Source organism: Labrus bergylta, chromosome 12, assembly GCF_963930695.1.
Source record: "Labrus bergylta chromosome 12, fLabBer1.1, whole genome shotgun sequence".
Classification (NCBI taxonomy): domain Eukaryota; kingdom Metazoa; phylum Chordata; class Actinopteri; order Labriformes; family Labridae; genus Labrus; species Labrus bergylta.
The window spans coordinates 4346209-4370209 of NC_089206.1; the positions used below are offsets into that span (position 1 = coordinate 4346209).

At 41.2% G+C, this 24001-nt stretch overlaps 1 protein-coding gene across 1 annotated transcript; it reads right to left on the bottom strand.

The window, feature by feature from the left end:
- jph2 (junctophilin 2) lies at positions 1 to 22441 on the bottom strand. The gene is made up of 6 exons (XM_020650281.3): positions 21593 to 22441; positions 16644 to 17457; positions 6812 to 6930; positions 4313 to 5214; positions 2391 to 2491; positions 1 to 1764 (listed from the first exon to the last, which is right to left on the bottom strand). Exons 1-5 carry the CDS (start codon positions 21969 to 21971, stop codon positions 2411 to 2413), a joined length of 2295 nt encoding a protein of 764 aa, XP_020505937.2. The 5' UTR covers positions 21972 to 22441; the 3' UTR covers positions 1 to 1764; positions 2391 to 2410.
- Positions 22442 to 24001: the final 1560 nt, after the last annotated feature.

Here is a 24001-nt window from a genome sequence, read left to right on the forward strand (position 1 = left end):
TGTTGTAAAAGTCTTTATTCCATTTTTAGTGTGGTGATTTTTTTAACCAGATTTGGCGACACAAAGGCATTTACTCAAACACTGTAGATTTCATTAAATGCACTTAAAGAGACAGAACACAAATGCTTCAACATGACCGACTACATGAATACTGTTTAACTGCACCGACCTTTGAACTCGTTCATCGGTTCGACTACTAATGGATGCATCGGTGGAAAGAAGAAACCGCCCCTATGAGATAATGGGAGATTTATTTGACAGATTTTTCCTTTTTTGTGCTCTGAAACGATGCACGACAACTTGTCTGTGTGTTTTCATTTGCAAACTTCAAAGGCAAAACCTCTTCATCTAAAAACCTATTTTTCCTCCTTTTTATTTAAACCAACACATTCTCAGTGTAAGACATGGAGTTAAGAACAATTCACTTTTTTTTCCTCCAATCTCACAATCACGAGGTAACTGGACGTTTGGGAAAAAATAACTTCATTTTGGGGTTGTGTTGTTCTTGACAAAACAACCTTTGACAGATAATCTTTGAATGCTTTGAAAGACGTGCTCTTCAAAATGGTACAAAAACACAGACACAAACACACAAAGTGCCCTCATGCGTACAAAAGTTGAACTCGTATTTTTGGCTCTGAAGCACAGCAGGCCCTGAATGTAACGCAGGTGAACAGTGGTGATTAATATCCTCCCAAAACAAACCTCTGCCCCGCTGCTTTTTGTTTGCATATACATAAACTGTACCACTAATACAGTGATTGTCTTAAACCAGATGAAGCCCAGCCTTCATTTCATGCTAGCTCAGACTCAACTCTCTGCTACACGGTACACAGACAGAACATTAACATCAGCAGTGACACTCATAAGCCTCCTAATCTTATATTTGGTTCATCAGCTCCCAAAACCAAAGCAGCAGATTGACAATAAACGCACACACATCCCAGTGAATATAGAATATTTCACAGTGTAGTACAACACAGTCTCAAATACACATTCTGATGGATACGTTTAGCTGAAAAAAATAAAATAAAAAGCAGTGTGTGATGCTCTGAAGTCCTTTTTTTTTCTTTAAGAGACTGGAGAGCAACAAGATGCGAAGCGGGCTTATCAGCAGAAGCGTTTGAGTTTATTTTAGCTCTATGTTCTAGCAGACTTCCTGGTACACACATATCAGGTTATTAAAGCAACGCGCATGACGGTTAACACCCCGCATCTGCTGCAGAAATCCAAACATTCAAGTTTAAGGCGTAGTGGAGAGATTCTTCATGTTTTCAACATTCCTTCAGCCGGCGATCGCTTTATACAAACTAAAACATTTAGTGACTAAACACAATCATCTAACCGTCTAATCTGGCAAGTTTGCTGTTTAATCCAATTAAGGTTTGAATTAAAAGCCTCCTTTTTTAGCTAAACGTTGACACACTTGTGACACACTGTGACAAAGCAGGAACAGACATCTTCCAGTGCCAACAACATGCTCCATCACATCCAGCCCCCGACCCTCTAACACACAACCATCTTCATATCCAGACGCTCTGAATCTTTCCCTCATTCATTGTCCTTCTTTTTATGTCAAAACCCTCTGGAAAAAGAGAGGAGCTTCACAGAGCCTCACACAGTCACACCAACACAAAACCTTTAGAGGAGCTGCAGCTGAGTGTGTGAAGCTTCTTTTTCTCCTCAGCGGTTTCTCTTTGATCTCTGCTCCAAAACTGAGGAGGAGGAGGAGGCAGGCCGTCTCTCTCCAGCACTGCTGGTGACCTGCAGCAACACAACATTGGACTTTAATGGACTCCTCTTGCTCACCTGCGGCCATGCTGATACAATGTTTAGTTTAATTTTTCATTGCAGCACTTTTTTGTGGCATGCTCCAACATAATAACGACCATATTGTCATGGCAGTAACGTTTCTCTGATATCACACTCTGGGCAGGAGTGCCGCAATAACGTCGTACTCCTGAACAGGTTTCATAAAAATAATCGATTTTTTTGGGGCAATTTGTGCCTCTATTGGAGACGACAGCTGGAGACAAACAGGAATTATTGGGAGCCAGTGGCCTAGTGAGAGTATAGTCCTCCCAGAGGGCGGCTTTTAAAAAAAACCAAGTCGAATCAGACCTGTGGCTCCTCTGTCTCCTGTCCTATCTCTAAATAAAGGCATAGAATACCCCAAAAATAAACCTTAAAAAAAGAAAAACAGGAAATGTTGGGGGTGAGAGTGTGGGTTGACATGCAGCAATGGGCCAAGGTTTGATTCCAAATCACGGCCGTTGCCACGAGGAGTATATCTTCAGTACGGGGCCCATCATCACTGCGAGGCTATCAGGCGACCTCAGCATGACCTCAGAGACAACATGGCGGCTGTGTGAGAGCGGTGAAATTCTTACCTGAGGTGGTGGAAACGGTCTCATGACAAGATGTGTACGAAGAGAATGGCCAGGCCGATGTTGAGCAGGATAACCATGCAGATCATGATGGTGTTTGGGCCCTTCAAAAGACGAGAGCAAAGACGATATGAGACCAACGAATGAACCAAATAAACATAATATATCATTCATTTAAGTTTTATAAAGAAGTAATTAGTGGAGGTTTGGGAAAAATAAGTCAGATACCACTAACATCAACCAGCAACTGGGACACAGTTAGCTTAGCTTAGCATAAAGATGTAAGCTAGCCTGTCACAAGGCTCTCTATCACTCTTTTATTCAACATTTAGAAATAAGAAAATGTTTTTGTGAGCTTCAGAGGTGTTGTGGGACTTTTTCTGAAGTTTTTTTGGAACATGTGTATTCTCTGACTGACGAGGAAAAGAGCAACGGGGCCGTTACGACCCTCAACTTTTCCTTCCATAAAATAATATGACGGTGAAGAGAGGCTAAGGTTAGCATAGCTTAGTATAAAGACAGGAAGTGGGAGAAACCTCGAGTTTGGCTCTGACAAAAAATATTTGTGTCTTCTCTGTGAGCTGCTGAGTTTTGTTACATTCACATTGTGTTGAGTGTTGGCGTGCAGCAATTTTATTTTAATTAATGAATCTGTGAAATACGGTTGTCATGGTGATCCGATTGAAATTAGGGATGACTTGGAGGGTGAGGAGGAGCAGATGGATGAGCCAGCTGTTTGGTGTCAGCCGTGCGTTCTTCATGATTACAAATCAGGACTTTGATTTGTAATCATGCTGTGATTTTCCACGAGTGATGATAATTTCATCCATACAACAACAGAATACTGTTCAATTAGCTCTCGTTATAGATGAGCTCGTGACTCGATGTCACCATCGTTCTTATTTTACACGAGCTGTACTTAAAGGCTGCAGCTGTTGTTATCATCCAATCATAAAAAAATACATTTTCATCGCTGTTTGAGGATTAACAGAAGTTAATTTCAGCCGTTAATCTGTTCAGAGACAACAAGGCACGAGAGGCAGCGCTGTCACTGATTGGCCGCAGGAAATGAAAGCATCATATCTGAGAAAATCCTTTGGTTAGTACGGAAGTTACACTTTACTGTGTGTGTATGTGTTTGTGTGTGTGTGTGTGTGTGTGTGTGTGTGTGTGTGTGTGTGTGTGTGTGTGTGTGTGTTTGTGTGTGTGTGTGTGTGTGTGTGTGTGTGTGGGGGGCAAACATTGTATCCCCCCCGCCCACTCACTCCACATTGACCTTCTAAAGGCTTTTTTTTTTTAATTCCAGGGTAGGGTACTACAGCTGAAAATCTGAGGTTTAGTTTCCCTTTAAAATGAACTTTAAGTTTCTGTGATGCAAACAAACAATGACGACTTAAGTCAGGACTTAACTAGTTCCAACGTAGAGTTTAGTGCCGACTTTACACCCACACTTAAGACAGAACTTAACAGGCCACAGCATTTATGAATTAAGAATGTGTAGTTCACTTTCCAGATTTCAATTTCTGTTTAAAAAAATGATGTTTAACAAATATAAAAGGTCGGTTTGATTATTTTTTGTGAGTGTGACTTCTGTTTTGTTTTTTGTTCGTTTCATTTGTTTTGTGTTGAAAGAAATTCTTGGAACAAATTTTGTTCTGATATGTTTTTTTTTGTATCCAAACTAGTTGTGTCTTAAATAATAAGATTTGTAAAAAGGGTAGTTGTAATAAGATAAAGCTTCAGCCTACACCTTTTCAGTCAAAATGTTTTTGTTTTTTCTTGTGACCGAAATAAATGATTACTACTTACTACTAAAATTTATCCTCTGAGGACTTTTACTATATGGACGAAATAGGACTGCAAACAATCAACAATTATTGAATATCATGAACAGTCATGCTGCTGATATCTATTTTCTGTCTTACCTCCAGCTCCAAAGAGTCTGCAGTCCCGTCGCTGCTCGGGCTCGACACCATGGCCTTCAGTCTGGCTTCGGCTTTGGGATCCACTTTCGGTGCTGGTTTGGCAACAACGGCTTTGGCTTCTGCTTGCTTTGGTAGTGTTTTAGGTTCGACAGCGGGCGCAGGTTTCGGGGACGGGGATGGAGCTGGGCTGGGCTGTCGTTTCGGTAAAGGCTTCGTCTCTGCTTTGCTTGACGGCCTGCTCGGCTCTCTGGAATCCACTTTGACCTCGGGGACGGGCGTTGCTCGTTCTTGGACTGATGGAACTCGTTCGGGTTTGACCTCGACGGTTTTGGGCTCGGGGGTGACCGCTTTGGAGGACACTCTGGACGCGGGGCGGGGGGCTTCTTCTTCATCTGGAGCGATGAGGCGATTCCTTATGGGGGCGGCGGGAGGAGCAACTTCTGGAGCTTCTGGCTCGGCGTCAAACTTCTGCAGGGGCTTTATCTCCAGGTCGGACCCCTGCTCGTTCTTGTTGCTCTGACGACTCGAGGAGCGGGAGGGGCCACGACTGCTGGGGGCCCCTCCGCCCTCAGGAGCAGCGACAGAGGTTAAAGGAGTAGTGGGGCGACTATTCGGCTTGCTGTTTGGTTTACTGCCACCACCTTTGCTGCTTTTGTCTTCGTTCCAGTTTCCTGGACTGAGGAGTTTGGGGTCTTCCTTGCTGAAGACGCCGGGGCTTGGGGAGGGGGTGCGGCCCGGAGACGAGCCGGGCATGAGGCTGTCCAGTTCGTTCATGAAGGGGCTCTCGGGCGGCGTGGGCAGGGGCTCCTCCTCGGCTAGAAGCGGCTCATGCATGACGATGTCTGTGTTCTCGCTGCCCTCCGCGACCTCCTGCATCACTCTCTTCTTCAGGTACTCTGGACCTGTGGGACACCAGATCAATCAATAAATGAGGGATTTATTTACGGGTCTTATCCCTACTTAAAATATTCTTCCACTCTTTCCCAGTTATAAGAATTATGGGCTCTACTTTCTTCTAGGTTCTGCTCTATTTATGAGATTTAAAGATTGAAAGAAAATGAGAAAATACAGATAGTAGTTCCTAACATTGGGCACTAAAGTGTAGTGTTTCCCTCTACTGATACACCAGATGGTGCACACACTGACATGGTATGTGTGTGCTGTTGTGTCCTTGGGTGAGAGATCGTTCTTTCATGGAAGAATGCAAAGCAGGGCTGAGCCAGGGATTGTCCATTTGTAGTGTTAGCCAGAGACAATTTGGGCGGCGGCGGTTCAGAAAACTGGATATCTTTCTGTCTGTGTCTGATTCCTGTAATCTCCTCTCTGCTGACGGAGAAATAAAAAAAAGAGGCTCCTGCGTGGCTCGAGAGCTTCTGCGTGAGTGTGAGTGTCTGTGTGTGTGTGTGTGTGTGTGTGTGTGTGTGTGTGTGTGTGTGTGTGTGTGTGTGTGTGTGTGTGTGTGTGTGTGTGTGTGTGTGTGTGTGTGTGGTCGACAGACTCGCAATGAAACTGATACGATCCCCCTCGACCCAGTAAGATGTTCCTTTTTTTAGACATTCAAATCTGACTCCCCTTGTGGGCCTCAGATAAGAGCCTGTAAGATCAAGATGAAGGCATGAACCGGGGCATGTTTTAAATTTACCAATCATCAAATTATATTTAAATAACGGGATTCTGAATGGAGTACAAAACCTAAAGTATGAAATATAGAAGTGGCTTCTGTCCAAAAGATGGGAAAAGGCAGCAAATATCAAATGTAAAGAGTCAAGGAAACAACCCTGATTTAAAAAAGGTTTGGGCATGGTTAAAGTAAACAACATATTTAATCAATGTAGAATATACTTCATAATCAGCAAGTTACTGCATTTACTTTTATATTATATTTTTGTAGTAAGGGTTTGCAGACATGAATGAAAATTTTGAGTTTTATTCCCTTTGGTGTGTTTTTGTATCGTACAGCCTCTAAATACTGATGTGTGTGCAATCAGTGTGGATGACTTTAAAAATGATTATTTAGCAGGAGAAGGTTTTCTTTGGTTTGCATGTTGTGGTGCATTCAAGGCATTTGGGAAAATGGTAAATATCAGCCTTCTACAATAAAAAAACATTCATGATATTCAGTTTCAGGTGCTTGAATACATCTGGCTCAGTTGGTGGAGTTGGTCGTATCTCAACCGTAAGGTCGGGGGTTCGATCCCCAGCTCATGCAGCAACATGTCTGACATGTCTTTGGGAAAGCCTTTACCATCAGTGTGTGAATGTGAAGTTGTGACCTGCGGACTAAAAGCACTTTGAGTAGTCAGAAGACTAGAAAAGCGCTTTACAAGCTTAAGTCCATTCATCCATGACTTTGCTTTGGGTCACAGAGTTTGTCACATAGTCGATCCCATCCTATATTCATTTGTCCTTCTTTACCGCCACAAATAGCCTGAAAGTTTAGAGGCTTTGCATGTACTGATCTGTTTTTAATTTTCCCCCTCAGATGAGACGTTCACTGACCTGGCTGGTAGAAAGAAGGGGAGAGTTCTTTGGCGACGAGTCGTGCGATGCTGGACTCGCTGTTGGACGCCTGAGCCGCCTGTTCAGCCCCGTCTGACTTGGCCTTTGAATGAGTCGTCCTGCAGGAAACAGGGGCAACATGGTTTACAAACCTGTGATTTATATTTACAAAAGCTTCCTGGTCAGTAGAGACACAATGGATATATAAACAAACACTTGTAAGGAAGCGTAAATACAGAAAACATTCACTACTTTCAGCTACTCAAATGTGAGGATTGCACCGTGTCTTTGTGTAAGTTATATGGAATTGGAAATCGTTGAGTTTTGGAGTTTGTTGCAAAAATCTGATGGCTGTAATGGATGTGAAACTGTGATAGAACATTTTATAAACCAAATCATTGATTAACTTACATTGAAACTGATTTTCTGATCAATCAATAAAAGAAGATGATGTTAATTTGAAGCTTTGCTGGTCAATGATAAAGTTGTAAAACAGGAAAAAGCAACATTGAGAAGGCCGCCAGTAGATGAAGGAACATTCAGGAAGAGAGAATTATAATGCATGTGTTTTATTTTTGTACGATCTGTTTTTACATACGTTTGTGTTGGCTTGGTTTTTATGCACTTTGACCCTGATCTTGAGCTTTCTAATCCAGCATAATGTATAAATATCAACCCTGAGAGATGATGGCATGGGGAACTGTTTAACACTGGCCCAGAATACGACAGCACTGGGCGTGTTTATGGTTCTCCATCAATTTGAAATGGCTGGAGGCTGCTGGTCATATGGCTCATTAGTATTATTAGCTATCAACAGAGGGGGTCGTCCTTCTCTGCTGTTGGAACAGGACAGAAATAAATGATTCTTTTCAGCCTTCGGTAAGACGATGAGATACCGCCCTCTTGGGCTATAGGGGCTACATCATGGCACATATTTCTTTGTGAGCGGTCGAGAGAGGAGTGACTAGAGACGGTAAAGGGAGGAGGCACACAGCTTCAGGAGAGTTAAGAAGACAAACAGCTAGAATACATAATGCAACACTTTGGGCCTTTTGTTTCTCAAGTATTCAGTCATCACAGAACAAATCTGGGCACATACAGTAGGCCATACAATCAAAGACAGTTCTAGAGTCTGGTGGGAACCCTGGCAAAAAATGAACAGGTGGCCCCTCCAACCAGCGTTCCTCTCTATGATATTAAAAGTAATCAAATGATTCCTCTTCATTTTCTTTTAGTTACTTTCATTTCGTTGAAGGCAACATGCTGCCCTCAGGGAGGTTTCCTACTGTCATTGCAAACTTTTCATATTTTGTGCCACTGCTGTGGGTGAAAATTTGTCAGCCCTTGGGGGACCCCTACTGGCCTGGGGTCAGTAGAGGTAATGGTTGATACAGCCTACCATGCGTCCTTAACGTTCAGTTCAAACTGTAAAGCTCTGTCCCACCATTGGGAGTTGTATTCTCGGGGAGACTGGCCTGCTCCAAGGCCATTCTTGTTCTGCTCCCACGCTACCTTTGTGTTTTTATCATGCAGAAGTATAGTAGATAGTAGATAGTATACATTGCATCTTGATAAATAGATAACAAATGTGATTCTGTGAGAGCATGTATTATTTTCTTTTTGTTGTTGTTGGGCTTTTGTCTTTATTTTGATAGGACAGTTGATAGAGTAGGAAATCAGGAGAGAGAGAGAGAGAGAGAGAGAGAGAGAGAGAGAGAGAGAGAGAGTGAGGAATGACATACAGGAAAGGAGTCACAGGTCAGACTTGAACCTGGTCCGCCCACTCGAAAATGTTATATAATTTTGAAGGCTTGAAGACATAGAGAGTGAAGTTCATCAAAGTCCATGTATGTGACAATAAGGCTGACTCTGATACATCATGAATATCTGTACCCAACAGTTAAAATCTGACCAGGTAGTAAAAAGTAGGATTACTTCTTGGGTAACTGAAACGATTTGACCCGCTGGTGGTGACATGAAAAGGTCGGGGGGGATCATCAGTATCAGTGGGCTACATCTACAGGGGGCCATGAATAAATGAGCTCTGATAGCTGCAGTGATATTTTAATCTGGTCTGACTTCTAGTTTTTGGCTAAATCTCGTCATCTATGTGCTCACAGATCAAGACTAATGCTGTGACCTGTGAGAATTACTGATTGTGATTACTCTGTGGATACTTGACATACTGTAACTTTACCCTGAGCTGAAAATAGCGTCCTGGTCCTCTTAAAGAAGACTCAGAGGGGAAGCTGCTTCCCGCTGGAACAATCAGAGCCTCCTGAGGATCCCTGTTAGAGATGGATGAGCTCCACCTGTCCACACACCATCAGCACCTCCTCTTAAAACAACCCATCCACCCTGATCTCTATACATATATCATATATTCACAGCTATTTTCAAATATTACGCACACAGTTATAATAAGAACAGCTGACATTTAGCATTGAGCTTTCAGGTGAACGGAGCAATTTAAAGGTACATTTTGTCGTTTTAATAAACACCCACAGACCATCTATGACCAATAACGTAGATGTCTGACTGTGTCAATGTGTAATTTACCATCGTATCTCACACTTGCAGAGCGCCAACATTATAATTTTATACATCCTCCACTGTTGTTAGGTCTGCTAAAATTGGCTAGCATAGCAGCTAATAGTATGCTAGCTGGCAGAGCTAATAAAAGGATTGTTTTGGCTGAACACAGTAAGGCCCGTTGTTCAGCTGTTGGAGATTTCTAATTTGGTTCCAATGGTCAAATTAAAGATGGAAGCCATTTTAAACACTATGATATATCACTATCAGCTACTTTATGAACTGCTGAGACAGCGTTTTAAAAGTCCATACAAAGAATGTCAAAGAGCACAAACATCTGAATCCTTGAGTGCTGAACACAAAATGTATACAAAGGCAAATCAGTCAGTCAATACTGTCCATTTACAACTCTGTTTCACACGTTTACATTTAATCTTCCATATTTAATCTTCCTATTTAAGACTAGTAATGCTTAGTTAAATCATGGTTGTGTATATTCCCATTCTTAGTTTTGATTATTTGCTTATTTACTTTGTATTTAATATTTAATTGTGTTCAGATTTGCTAACATTGTGTTTTTTACTCATATTGTGTGTTGGATAACCTGTTGCTGTAACGCCACAATTTCCCAGTTTGGGATCAATAAAGTAATTCTATTCTATTCTATTCTATTCTATTCTATATAAATGGAAGACCAAGTCCACAGACCAGAAGCTGCTCCAATTCACATTTTTTAAAGGTTTATTTTTGGGCTTTTTATGCCTTTAACTAGAGACAGGATAGTGGGCAGAATCAGAGAGAGAGAGAGAGAGAGAGAGAGAGAGAGAGAGACAGAGAGAGAGAGAGAGAGAGAGAGAGAGAGAGAGAGAGAGAGAGAGAGTGGGGAATGCCATACGAGAAAGGAGCCACAGGTCGGATTCAAACCTGGGCTGCCCACTGTGAGGACTATAGCCTCCGTACATCAGGCTACCAGCGCCCTCTGCAATTCACATTTAACAACTTGTGATGACACATCTTCAAGATCTTCAACCAGTCCAGTTGCCTTTGGATGAACTTCACGACTGAGAACGTCCTACACAAACACCACATGTGACTTTTCAGGCCCTAGCCGGTCATCAGACATGATGCAGTTACAAGTAAAAGTCCTGCAGCCAAATCTTTACTTAAGTCTTTTACTAGAAGTACGATACTATATGTGTCTCATTGACGCATATGGACTTCTTCCAACACCAGTATAAAAAAAGGAAAAAAAAAGTGTATAACTATTATTGCCTCATATATGTTTTCAAATAAAACTTTTCTTAACTGCAGAGGAATAGAAGTGTTAAGAAAGATAAATACGACTACAGCGATGTTCTTGGATGTTTTCCATCACTGCAGACGAGCACACAGAGTTAGTTCTTGAGATACTGTAAACACAGTGAAATGTCTGTCTCATGTTATAAACCCTCCTCCTTCCTCCTCTGCATCAAAACGAAAGGATCCAGGTCAAAATCCACCAGAGTGTTCCTCCAACTGCTGCAGCTCTCCTCTGCAACCACACATGACATCTGACACTGTGACCTAAATACCCCTTTATGCGCTCAGGGCCACCTTAAAGCGACGCTTGTTTGTACTCTGAGAGTAGTGATGAGACGTCAGCTGGAGGAAGAGGCTCAGCTGTGAGGAGAAACTGTTTTTTCAACACCCCAAAACTGTGAGATCCCAGAATAATCTGCACCTTAAATATGAGCACAGAGACAATGCGTAAGAGTCTCTCTGCAAAGGCGTCCTACTTTTTTTTTTGGCTGTTTTGTTGCCCCGCAGGCTGCTGATGGGGACATATATTCTGTCATATGTGCGACTGGATCTGTAAGGAGAATCTTTTGAAACTGTTAACTGAGAGCGTCTGTGATTGAAAGAGGGATTTAGCTGCTATAAAAAGACGACTAAATGTTTCACAGTTTAATTAAATAACCCGGCCAAAACACACATACATTAAGAGCTAATTGCAGCCTCATTATTGCTACATTGCTATGAGGTGACATAAGAAATAGCTGCAATAGTTCTTTAATTACTGCACAGTTATTTTCTCCGCTGTCTGGCTCATTTTAAATGAAAAACGAGCTGAAGTAAGAAGTGCACTGTGTTTACAAATGTCCCCCCCCCCCGCTGATCATTCACAAGCACAAAACGCTCGTCTCAGCAGTACAGTATGTAATCCAAGCTGCACAACTAAAGCTAGGTGTGGTACATGTATACACCGACCCTTTATACCCCGGCAACTTGCTTATGAGCTGTGCCATATTTATATCCGTGGAACCATTTGACACCGCTGCTGACGCAAGAAGGACCCAGATCTGTGAGCCTGGACTGTTGTCGGCTAGTTATAGTGGAGCTAAATCACACAGCGGGTGATAGAAACAATCGGAATCTAGATGAAACACTTCATCGCTAGTATAAAAACTGAAATGAAAAGCTCTGGTTAATGTCCACTTAACTTAGAACTCAATGTGTGGGGTGCAGATGGCCTAGTGGTAGGTCGAGCCCCATGTATGGAGGCTATAGTCCTCCAGGCGGTCGGCCCAGGATTGAATCCGACCTCTGGCTTCTTTCCTGCATGTCATTTCCCACTCTCTCTCTTTCCCAGATTTCTGACTCTATCCACTGTCCTATCTCTCTAATGAAGGTATAATAAGCCCCCCAAAAAATTTGTATGTACAAGTTTGTACAAATGCAATGTCTGGAGCAGAGATTGGTCTAGCTAGCGGCAGGTCCGGCCCCATGTACAGAGGCTGTAGTCCTCCCAGCGTTTGGCCCGGGTTCAAGTCCGGCCTGTGGCTCCTTTTCCCACACACAATTCCCCACTCTCACTCCTGATTTCCTACTCTGACTATATCCACTGTTCTATCTCAAGAAAGGCAAAAAGCCCGAAAATGTATCTAAAAAATAGAAAAAAAAAGCAGAAAGAAATTTTGTATTTGAGCAGAGTCAGGTCATTGCCTCTTGTCCTTCATGTTTTGTTTCCCTTTGTTTACATTTTCTTTAAAAACAGGTTTGCATTTTGACCAGGTTGCCTTAAGAAGTGGATCATCTTAAGGGGCCTCCTGGTTAAATTAGTTTGGATACTTTGATTAAAAATCAGAAGGCAGATTTTTTAATTAAAGTATTTAATTAACTGATGAATAAAAAAGTGAATGAAATGATGTGAAATATTTGAGTAGAAAATGCTCAACACTCTCTCATAAACTGAAAGCACTGAGAGTGAAGGTACTCCTTAAGAATCATGCACAGCGTGTTAACACTGTATTGTAGTTTTTGATTATTATTTGATCACATTTCCAGTGAGTAAAGTTTTGCAGTGGGGGTTAAAACGTACTTTTATGAGACGTTAATGAGGGACAAATGTGAGTAGAATTTGAGTCTGAAATAAACGTGCAGAAACACAAAGAAGCACTTTGATTCAGGCTGAAGAAATCAGGCTGTGTTTGTGTCTGAGAGGGGCAGAAGAGTCTGGGTTTGGACGCGGGGGAGGGGGGGACAATCAGCTGTTGCATTCCCCTGTGATTGTGATACAGCAAGAGTGTGCCTGTCCATATTTAGTCAGGGCTCCTCAGTGACCACAGGGCCCCCCGTGTGTGCGTCATTTACACCCCGTCCTGCCACACAGGTCCTTCTCCAGATGCCCGGCTGCCAGCTCAGGACAAAGAACAATGTGCACAGAGCATCTGAACGTCCATGCGAGCACTCGGCACACCGGACCTGAAGAGGTCAGGTCTGGTCGTCCCGTACAGTGCACAGGTTGTGTGAGTATTTTTAACCGTCGACTTCACTGCTGAAAGATCACAGAGTGAGGATACGGCTGCCAGGAACAGATGTGTCATGTCTCCACTGCTTATATAATCACAGATTTCACATTTCAACACTCAAGAGTGGCTGTAGTTTAGTTTGTGTGATTACAAAAGTATCTGTAACTTACATAAAAGTACCAATATAACAATGACAATACTCTCCTTCACAAGAAAAAACAACAACCCTCTAGTAAAAACAATTAAATAAAATCAACTTATTTAAAGTATCGAAAGTAAAAGTCGTGTTTCTGCAGGAACAGGCCCCTGTGATCAATATCTTATCAGAAATAACATCAGGTTGTTTATTAGTCTGCATTTAAGTGTTAGATAAATCTTACTTGTTAGGGTTGTGAAGGTTCAGCTAGTTTTTACTATTATTTCTTTGTTGTTAGGTAGATTATTCCAATGGTTCCCAACCTGTGGGTTGCGCCCCTCCAAACGGTCCGCAGATACATCTGAAGGGTACGGCCGCCCATAAGGGGGGAAATGGAGAAATCTTTCTTAGGTCCAGGTGCATAGGGCGGAAAGGAACGCATGCTGAGTGAGAATGTTTTTCCTGTTTCTATAAAAATAAATGATCTTATTTATTGCAACAAATTCAGATTTGAAAACAAAATAAAAACTGTACCAAAGTACCAATTTACAGTACATAAGTTATATATTCAGAACTGGTCTTCCAGCAGTTAGGAGTTTAACATAATCTGAAGCAGATAAATAACCATCTGGGCTTTGTTTTAGTTTGTGAAGGTGTTTGTGAACCCAGGCAGACATAAAGTGTTTGCTTCCACTCCGGGCTCAGTGCAGGATTTACTGTGGGTGAACTGAAAGCACTGACACAACAAACAGCGGCCCATTACTCATATATTCTGCTTATCCTCGGAGAACAATATTTAGATTTGGATCTGCTGGGACGGGGGTCTGCAGTCCGTCAGAACGAGTCTCTCTGCTGTAAACACTGAGCTTATTTCAAGGCGACTGCAGACAAAAACACACCAGCACCTTGTACGGTAACAGACACACTCAAGGTAGATGAGTGTACTTATGAACAACAGGCATGAAAACATTATAGATAATAAACAAAGGTCTGTCAAGCAGGTAATGGTGGCTATAACTCACAATCACCTCTTCCATTGAACTGGACTGTCAGGGATTTAAAGAAAAAGAAGGACATTTATTGATACTGCTCTTAGAACTTATAGTTTACCATGAGGCTACAGAAAGCCACTGGGAAGCTTAGCTTAGCTTAGCATAAATACACAAATAGGAAACCGCTAACCTAAAAAGAAATCCCTCCTAACACATTTAAAACGTTACTGCTCGTCATGCTATTTTGAAGTGTCAAAACGTGTCATTTTAACAAGTAAAGTTGTGGATTATGTTTGTGAATATGTATTAGCCTATCAGGTTTGTTTCCCCTGATGAGGGCTAAGCTAACCTTCTTTTTGCGTTAGATTTATATTCAGCATTCAAACAGAACGGTAATATTGATCTTTTTATCTAAAGCGTAAGACTTCATGAAATGACAAGCTATCTCTTTAAGGATAACATCTAGAGTCCGCTGAATCAGGTCGGGTCGACCATAAACATTTTTCTTATGTAGTCTTAGTTTGATGTTGTCATACAGAGGAGAGCCACAGAGGCATTTCAACAAACAATCAAGGTGGCTTCTGCTGATGTGTGATGTTCTACATCGAGTTCTTCAGCATTCTTCAGCGAGTTGACGCTATACAAATAAATTGAATTGTTATCATGTCACAATTTCACAAAATGGACAGTAGTTCATGCTACTATTGTCACATTTTTTGATACTTCAGTACTTTTTTCAGTAAAATGTGTTTTAAAAGGATCCAACTCTGTTATTTTAATGATCGCTAGAATGGAAAATGTACCAAAACTTCCAGAAACTACATCTATTTTCATTGGACAGTTGTGTCAAAGAGGAATGAATGCATCAAAATTTGCCGGCAATATCCTCCACATTGTCTAAATTGCACAAAAACATTGGCAATGTTTCGGTTCTGAAACATTTTTAGTGCAATTTCGACAGTATGCAGAATTCCCCCGCCAGTTTTGATAATTGAAATTAAGAAATTACCCAAAATTGGGTGCCTAGGACTTCTATGTTTGTTATCGTGGTAGCAAAGCAGGAATGTTACTTTGTTTTTACTGGTATGAAATCCAAGTTCAAAATTCTGGTATTGTGACAATCTTAGTTCATTCATGAAAGCTTTAAATGGTTTAAGCTGACCACTAAACAACGCCATGCTACATGCCTGTTTTTTAATGTTGAACTTAAAATCATATAAAAAGGATGTTGGCACTAATGCCAAACTGTTCTTTACTCTGACTGGTTGAAAAACAAAAGTTTCTCCAGAATGGAAGCTAAAACCCCCTTGTGTTTGAAAAAAGTTTCAAACAGAAACTGAGGTGAAAGTCAAACAGAACATTCCTCCAGTCCAGAGACAGAGAGGGGAAAACGGTTGTGATGAAAGTCGATCCTTTGGAAGCATTCTGTTCAAATGGTGCAATCATTGCAAAAGCAAAACTGGGAATAAATAGTTGAGCAACAAAATCAAAATACTTGAGTCCTAACAGCTTCTTTTCAATCCAATAAGCAGAACCAATTTGGAGCTGAGTGTTTGGTTATCTAGAGCGTTTCATGAAATCCTGCGTCCAAACAAAGAAACGCTGCTTTAGCCTCTTCACTCATTACTTGTTATCTGTAATTCTGCATGAAATACCATAATGGCTTTCTGGTTGTGTTTCTATAGTGGAGATTATTGAGACCAGCAGACACTGAGGGAGTCAGAAGCTCTGAAATAATGAAGTGCCTCTTTTACAATTATTGTTTCAATAAAGATATTAAAGGCTTTATATGTGATTTTTCACACTTAAATGTAGAAATCAAGTATATCCTCTGAAAATAACTCTGTGAGTCATGACTGTCTACAATGGGTGTAACACCCGAGTCCCACTGTCTGTGATGTTTTCAGAGTTTTCAGAGTCCTATCTTCAGCTTGTTTACATCGACGGGACGGCTGGCTGGCTGACTCCTCCCCTCGCGTATAAAAGTTGTTTAATTGAGGGACTAGAGAAAAGAAGAATAACATACTGTACTCACTGCTTAACTGTGTTTCTAGATCACGCTCATTTCAGGTAAATTTACATGCAGCGTGAAGATACGAGCATAATAAAGATCGCTAGCATTAGCATGCTAACACAACAATGCAGCGCCAGTTGTTTTGGTTTCATGCTGGTGCTCAAGGGCGACATCTGCTGGATCAAAAAATCGCATATAAAGCCTTTAAGCCTCACACTCCGTCCTTTGAGTAAACCCTATTTATAGCCATTAGATTTGATCGACAGCATTGAGCAACAGTTCCTCTCCAAAATATATTTTCTTTTATGCTTGGAAAGAAAACCAGAAATACATCTTGAACAGTTTGTGTTTAACTTTCTGATGAACTCACCTGGAAGCGGCGATCTCCGCTTTCTGCTTGCCGATGGCCGCAGCTCTCTGAGCGCCCTCCACCGCTCGCTCCACCTTCTGCTTGATCTTGGTTCCCTTCAGCTGGATCATCCTCTTCTTCACGGCCTTCACCAACATGTTGTTCAAGTACTTGCCCTCCTCCTTGCCTCCCTCGGCGAAGGTGGTGCAGCCGTAGCCGTGTCTCTGGTTGTTCAGCCACTCGCCTTCATACTTCAGCCCGCTCGACCTCTCGCTTATTCCGTATCCTGAGCGTTTGTCGTTCTTCCACTCTCCCATGTAAACCTCTGTGGTGGTGGCGTCGATGTCGGCCTCGACCGGGGGGAAGTCCTCGGCTCCGGCCAGGCTTTCGTCCATGCTGATGGTGGAGTTGGTGTCGCTGGCGTTGGAGCTGAGAGCTGATTCCGTCCTCAGGAAGCTGAGCTTGCTCTTCTGGCTGGACAGTGACGTACTTGATTCAGATTTTCTCAGTTTACCCAGCAGGGAGCCTCTGCGAAACAGGCCCTTCTTCTTTGGTTTCACAGCCTCTGGATCCACCTGCAGAGTGAGGGCGAAGCCTCCACGGGACGGTCCCAGCTGGGTAGGTGTGGAGACGGGTGTCTCCTCGCCTGAGGCATTGGTGGTGGTGATGACGGGGATGTCTTGCTGCAGAACGGTGCCATTGCTGTGCTCACTGCGAAGGGAGGTCAAGGATGTACGAAGAGGGGAGCGGACGACTGCTGCCATGCCATAAGGGACACTCTGACGGACACCGTACCCATGTCGCATCCCACCAGTGAACTGACCCTGGAAAGTTCCTGGAAACACCAGAAAACAAGCATTCATTATTTAATAATTCAGCAAAGATCCATCAGATGCTCCTTTTCACCATTACTAGCAGCTTGTTGCTAGGAAATGATATGTCAGTCTGCTGGTTGGTGGGTCCACCACTTCCTCCAACGTCCTCCATGGCCTGAGAATCAATCCTAGAGGTTTAACTGACCTTCTGCTTTTTTGTCTAGCGCCACCTGAAGAATAAAGTTGACTAATCTCCTGAAATATCTAAACTTACCCTGGAAGGATTGGCCAAACTTTAGCTTACAAATATTCATAGTTCATTGATAGCAAATCATACTGTGTTTGGTGCCCGTCTGACTTTCTATTTAGTTCCATAATCACCATATTCCCATTTAGTCCAATGTGACTCTCAGGGTAAGAAGCTCCAAAGCTGATTAAATGATAATGTGCTCCATGTTTGCAAGTCTTATAGATCTAGGGAATCAAACAAATCATATGTACAAAAAGACAAGAGAGTACAAATCTAAAGAGAAGTTGGGCCATATTTCAAAGTATAACAACATTTTTGATAACACATTAGCTACTGTTAGACTGATTTTGTTAGCATTGCTTTGCTGTTGGTGGAAGGAGGGGGCTAAATTTCATGCTCACCTTGGCAAAGTGTGCTGACAACATCACATTTCCTGTAACATATTCAGATGTTGGCTACGTTAGAGTTGGGTGCTTAAAAAATTGTATTCCCCCCCAGAATTACGGCCAAGTGTCCCTCAACATTTTCAACATACATTTTTTTACTTGTAATATGTTGAATCAGGTCAAAATGTTTGTCTTGTACTTTGCATTGATAATGACAAAACTAATGTAAACCTTGTTAGCCTTTGATTCACTTTGTATTTATACAAATAAGAAAATGCTAGAATGCTAACATTCTAAGCTAAAGGTAAATACTTTTCAGATATTAAACATGCTCAAAATTAGCATTATGGCATTGTAATTCTAAGCATGTGGGTGTGCTGATGTTAGCATCTAGCTTGAGCTAACACCAGCATGGATGTACACATTCAAACATGGCTTCTTAAACTATGGATCCAATATACGTGTTTCAAAATAAAACGACCTAAACTAGTATTTCTGCTGGAATGTCACTGATGTCTTTACTGTAAAAACTCACTCGCTTTCCCCCCTTTGACAGGACCTTTTGGTGTCATGCTAAATCTGACATGAGTGTGGATTGTAGTGACAGCTAGCGAGGCCTCAGCCCGTGAGGCCAGGAGGGCATGTGGGCTATTATTACATCCTGACATCTGGTGCGATCTACTCCCCCAACTGCAACTTCCACTTGGCTGATGAGTCAGCTGTCAAAGAGGGAAACCACGGCTATCGTACAAGCAGAGATCACCGCAATCGTTTCTGTTTGTCCCAATAATTCAATTTCCTCGACACGGTGTAATGGATGAGCTCAGGGTCGATATCTTAACACCAGAGGCCTCGTGAGAATACTTTGTGTGTTATTTTTAACCTCATTTTAAAGACCTAATTTCATGCTGCACTTCATGCAATTCCACTGCAAGTAAGAGGGGGTATTGTGTTTTTTACTTTGAAGCATAGTCTGATTTTTTTTCAGCTGAAAGTCGCTTTTTATATTTTAATTTTAATATATACACAAATTGGCTAAGTTTAAAACAGAAGTTGGTTTCAATATTGATCCAGCGTATTCTTCAGGCTTACCCACCTTTGATCAAGAGGGACTATTTTGTCTGCACAATGACATCTCTTACTTTTAAAACTTTACTAAATTCTGCTTGTTTAAATGTTTTTAAGATAAGATTGTTAATGCAGAGCTCTTTGGTTTTCATGCTTACACATCGCTGTAGAGATCTAAGTCCTTCCTCCACCTTGGTGTAGTTAAACAAACTGGAAGGACTCCTGAGGGCTTTGATTTCCAACAGGCTTTGACTGACAGCAGCAGGGTGTTATTTTCTTCTGCTTACACAGACAGACAACATCAGTGAACCCGGAGATAATCAGTCTGTTCTGTTTTGCTTTCCGTCTCGTTGATTTTGTCTCGACGTCACCTGCCATCAATAAATGATCATACTTGACTTTATGCCTGAGGGAAACTCTTGTTTTCTAGTGCTCAAAGGGACCTTGGCAGTGCTCAGCAAACTTCTCCAGCTTCCAACTTCTATATTTGGTTCGCCCCAGGACTTGAACCGTCAACCCTCTAACCCAAGTCCCTGCAGACTAAGCTACTGCTGCCCCCAGTATGTTGAACTGTTGTACATTTTAACAAGTTTCCTTTCATTAAACAGCCTTGTTACAGTGTCTCCTAGTCCTCAAACGTACATCTGTGGATTAATCTGTTTTGTCAGTTCACAGTTTTTGACACGTGTTGCTCTTCTGGTCTGTTTTTAAGAGTTGCTCTGAGAAAATCTTCTATCAACTGCATTTTTTCAATAATAAAAACTCTTTCCACAAGTGGAAGTGTACATACCTGGTATTATTCTATTATTGTATTTTTTCTCCCCTTATTTAACTGATGTACATATGTTTGATTTTTAACTTCTTGTTATTTTTTACAATTATATTCCTGTTTCCTGTTTTCTTGAGCTGTTGTAATGAATTTTTTTCCCCCACGGGGATCAATAAAGTTTATCTTTATCTTTATTGACATGGCAGCAAATTATCTTTATTTCTTATACTTATACATTCTTTAGTTTCCTAACATTCAGGAAACACTGAAATTGTGTTGTGAGGTTTAAAGATGGAATAAGTACTTTTTCTCGAATTTAAGATTCTTTCACTTTCACTATCATTATAATAATAAGGTATTATTATTACAGGTAAAACTACCCAATGGAATATTCAAATGTTTCAATTATCTTCACCTTGACTTGGATATAACCCTTTAAAGTAACGTTTACAATCAAACAATAGTTCAGCTTCTTTTCAATTTGAACTTTTGCTCTTGATATTCAACAAAGTGCTGAGAATAATGAATGTGTGACATTTACAAAAACAGATCTATTCATTGTAGTAAAGGATTTATTTAATCTGCAGTGTCTTGATTTTTTAAAGTCGAGGACTTGAACACTTTCTCCACTGCAGAGCTGCAGTCTTCATACACCATGACATGAGAGGAGGAAAATAACTCCAGTAATGTTCAGTAAGAACTTATTATAATTATGAGATATTTAAACTTTCCTCGAGGACTTTCATTTACTCTTCATACTCCAACTCTCAGCCTACATCTTTTCAGAGGCACATACTGTACCTTTGACTCAACTCTATCCGATGCTTTCTTAATAAGAATGTTTTCAAATATAATTTAAGGTGAAGCTTCCAAAACAGCAAAGACATACATTCAACATTCAAGTGATATTCCTGCATCCAAAGATATTCAACTAACAGATGTGATTAATCTACATTTACCATTGGTGCTTCTATTTTCAGGTTTTGATCTCAGTATGTTTAGTTCATTTAAATTTTGAGATTCCCACACTATTATTCATTTCATTTCAGTAAAGGGTCTGAGTTCTTCTTCTTCAACTACTGGTGTTATTTTAGGAAGTTAATCCAGAGCTCCATAGATAGAATTTAATGAGGAACATTTACTCAAGTAGTGTAACTGTAATCAGTCGTTCAATACTTTCAAGTACTTGAGAATTCCTTAACTTTTGGAGAAAATGGAAAATGTGAAGGTATTGTTATAGATTAAAATAGTTAACTTCCCAACAGTTTCTATAAAAAGGCTTCGATTAGCTTTCCCTAAACCACAAAGACACAGATAGACTGCTTAAACTACAATACTTTTGTAGATTTAATTAATTGGCATTTTCAATGTATGGCTTTGAAATGTAATTAAGCATTTTTATGCTGCAGTAGAGCAACCACCTTAAAGGACCCAAATTCCTTTTTCACTGCTGGTGGAGGCTCAGAAACTCGATACAGAGCTCCAGAGAAGGAACACAGCAGAGTACATCGTGGTACTAACTGCATAAGAATAATGAACTTCCTTACTGAACTGTAACAAAGTCCAGTTAACGTCTGCCTCACTGAAACTCAGAAGGAAATAACTCACAGTATTTCTAGACTTTGGTACTTTTTCGCAGTTCCACAATGAAAAGTAAAAAAGTCTCACTTTGTAACGCTCACCTCCATCAGCATAAGTTTCTGTTCCGTATCCATCCTGAAGCCCATTATTCCACGTGCCTTCATACTTTGCTCCGCTGCCAACACTGATCCGGACCCCGTACCTCCCTTTGAAGCCGTGAGTCCATTCCCCTTTGTAAATCCAGTGTCCTTTGGTCTCTAGTCCCAGACCGTGACGCTTCCCCTGCGACCAGTACCCCTCGTAGGTGTTCCCGCTGGGCCAGGTGTAGACCCCTACCACCTCGAAGCCGTAGTTCCAGGAGCCGGAGAACTCGCCCTGGCCTTTGGGTCCGGTGCAGATGCCGTGGCCGTGGGCTTTGCCCCCCTCCCATCCTCCGCAGTAAGCTCCACCATCGTCAAACTCAAAGCGACCTCCACTCATGCCTCAACGCTGCGCAATTACGCACCGATCAGAAAGTAAAAGCTGTTTTTACCTAGCTAAAGATAAACTCTCCGTCAGCCTGACTTCACCTTCACCTGACATCAAAACTGATTGGAGATATCCTTGGTGCTGAACTTGTTGGGGTTTCTTCTTCTGGAGTTGGTTTGAGGATTTCTCTGCGTGTCCATGAAGCTCCGGAGCCGCACTGCAAACTTTATAGAAACTTTATTTTGTCGTCTTCTACTTTGATTCGTCGATTCCACTCATGAAATCCACCGATGATTTGTCCTCCCAAAATAAACGGCTGTGTGTTACAAATTTGCATTTCAGGTACTTGAATTTGAATTATTTCTGTATTTTCGCCTTGAGAAGCCAGGGGTCTTGCATGGCTTTTTCCAGGCGGCCTCAGAGAAAAGCCCCTCTCCCCCTGTCCATTGCCACCCAGCTATCTCCTGACAGTCGCTGCTGTTGGAAATATTTTCGCAGACCTAACAAGGCGACCAATCCACACACACACACCCTTCCAAAAATACAACCCAATCCTTACTCTGCTGCTGCTGCCTGGCTGCAAGGAGCCATGCCAGAGTCTGAAGAGAACATGCCATTCAGGACTCTGCTTTCCACATAGGTTACAGTTTCAACATCCTCATTCTCTAATAGGACTATTAAACTCAATGGAAGAAATGTCTGACAGAAGATAAATCTCTGTAATGTCCCATTGTTGCTGCTGTGTGGTCTCATTAAGTTAAATGGGAACAGAATAATCTGTCTATAAATGACAGCCTTGGTGTCAAAGGTACAATTTAACAACAAAAGGCACAAAATACACCCACTCAATCATTCTTAGAATTTAAACTGCGACCATTAAATTAACAAGCTGTGTTTCTCATCACGGGAAATTGCAGCGTTGTCTGGGTATGCTTCATTATCTGGACACCCTCTGCTGGCAAATATCAGTTACTGCATCAAAGATAATTAAAATCCCTCAGGAAAAAAATGCTAAACCTTTTGCATACTAATAAAAAGCTGTGGAAGAAGTTATCAACAGCTTTAACTTAACTAAATGAGTGCTTATACATAATTTAACCAATGTTAAAAATACAATATTACAAGTAAAAGTCTTGCCTTCAAATTATCACTTTAAGTGAAATGCTGTCAGGTGGTTTTGGTTTCTTAATAGCTAAAAAAAACACACCGGCTTCACCTTTATTTAAGATATTGTGTTGTGTGATAAAACTGCAGATTTTTAGTGGTCTTACATTGAGCACAGCCCAAGCTACACCTGCGTAATTATCATGCTGTTTAAGTAGCATTATGATTGAGCTTCACCAGTGAAATAAATGGAGTATCTTGGAAAAGACGAAAGGCTCAATATCACTGATTTAAACAAACTGGAAGATTTTAGATCAAAAAGATGTTGGTGTGTGAAATATGATATTCAGATGTTTTATAGAAAGTCATGAAATACAGGAGCCAAAACAAAAATGTTTCAGTTATATATTGTGCATATTATTCTTTGAATATAAACTACTGATGGGGTTTAATCCAGATGTTGTTTCTCAGGATGTTTGGGGTCCCAACTAGCAGGGGCGTGTCCAGATTTTTTTTTTCTGACTGTGGCCCTGACTTGTGCATGGGTGGCATGAAGTTTGTTTAAATACAAACATATGAATGAATAGCATTTACTTTATAACTTCTTAGCTTTAACAAGAGACACAGTAGAGTATTGATGTATAAATAATTCTTTAGGTGCTCAAAAAGAAGATGTATGTCAAAAGTCACAATTTAAACTACTTTTACCCCCCGGGGATTAATTAAGTATTTCTGTTTCTGAGTTGAAAGATTGCAAGCAAACTTCTACAAACTGTCTGACTGTCAAAAATTACATTCATACGCAACATTTCAATATATATAATATTGCCAAATGTTTTTTGCAGATTGCTTTGCTGCCGGAGTTTGCCTGCAAAATTTCACGGACTAATTCCTGTCTCATGAAATAGACAGAGAGTTAAAGTATGTTTCTAAAAAAA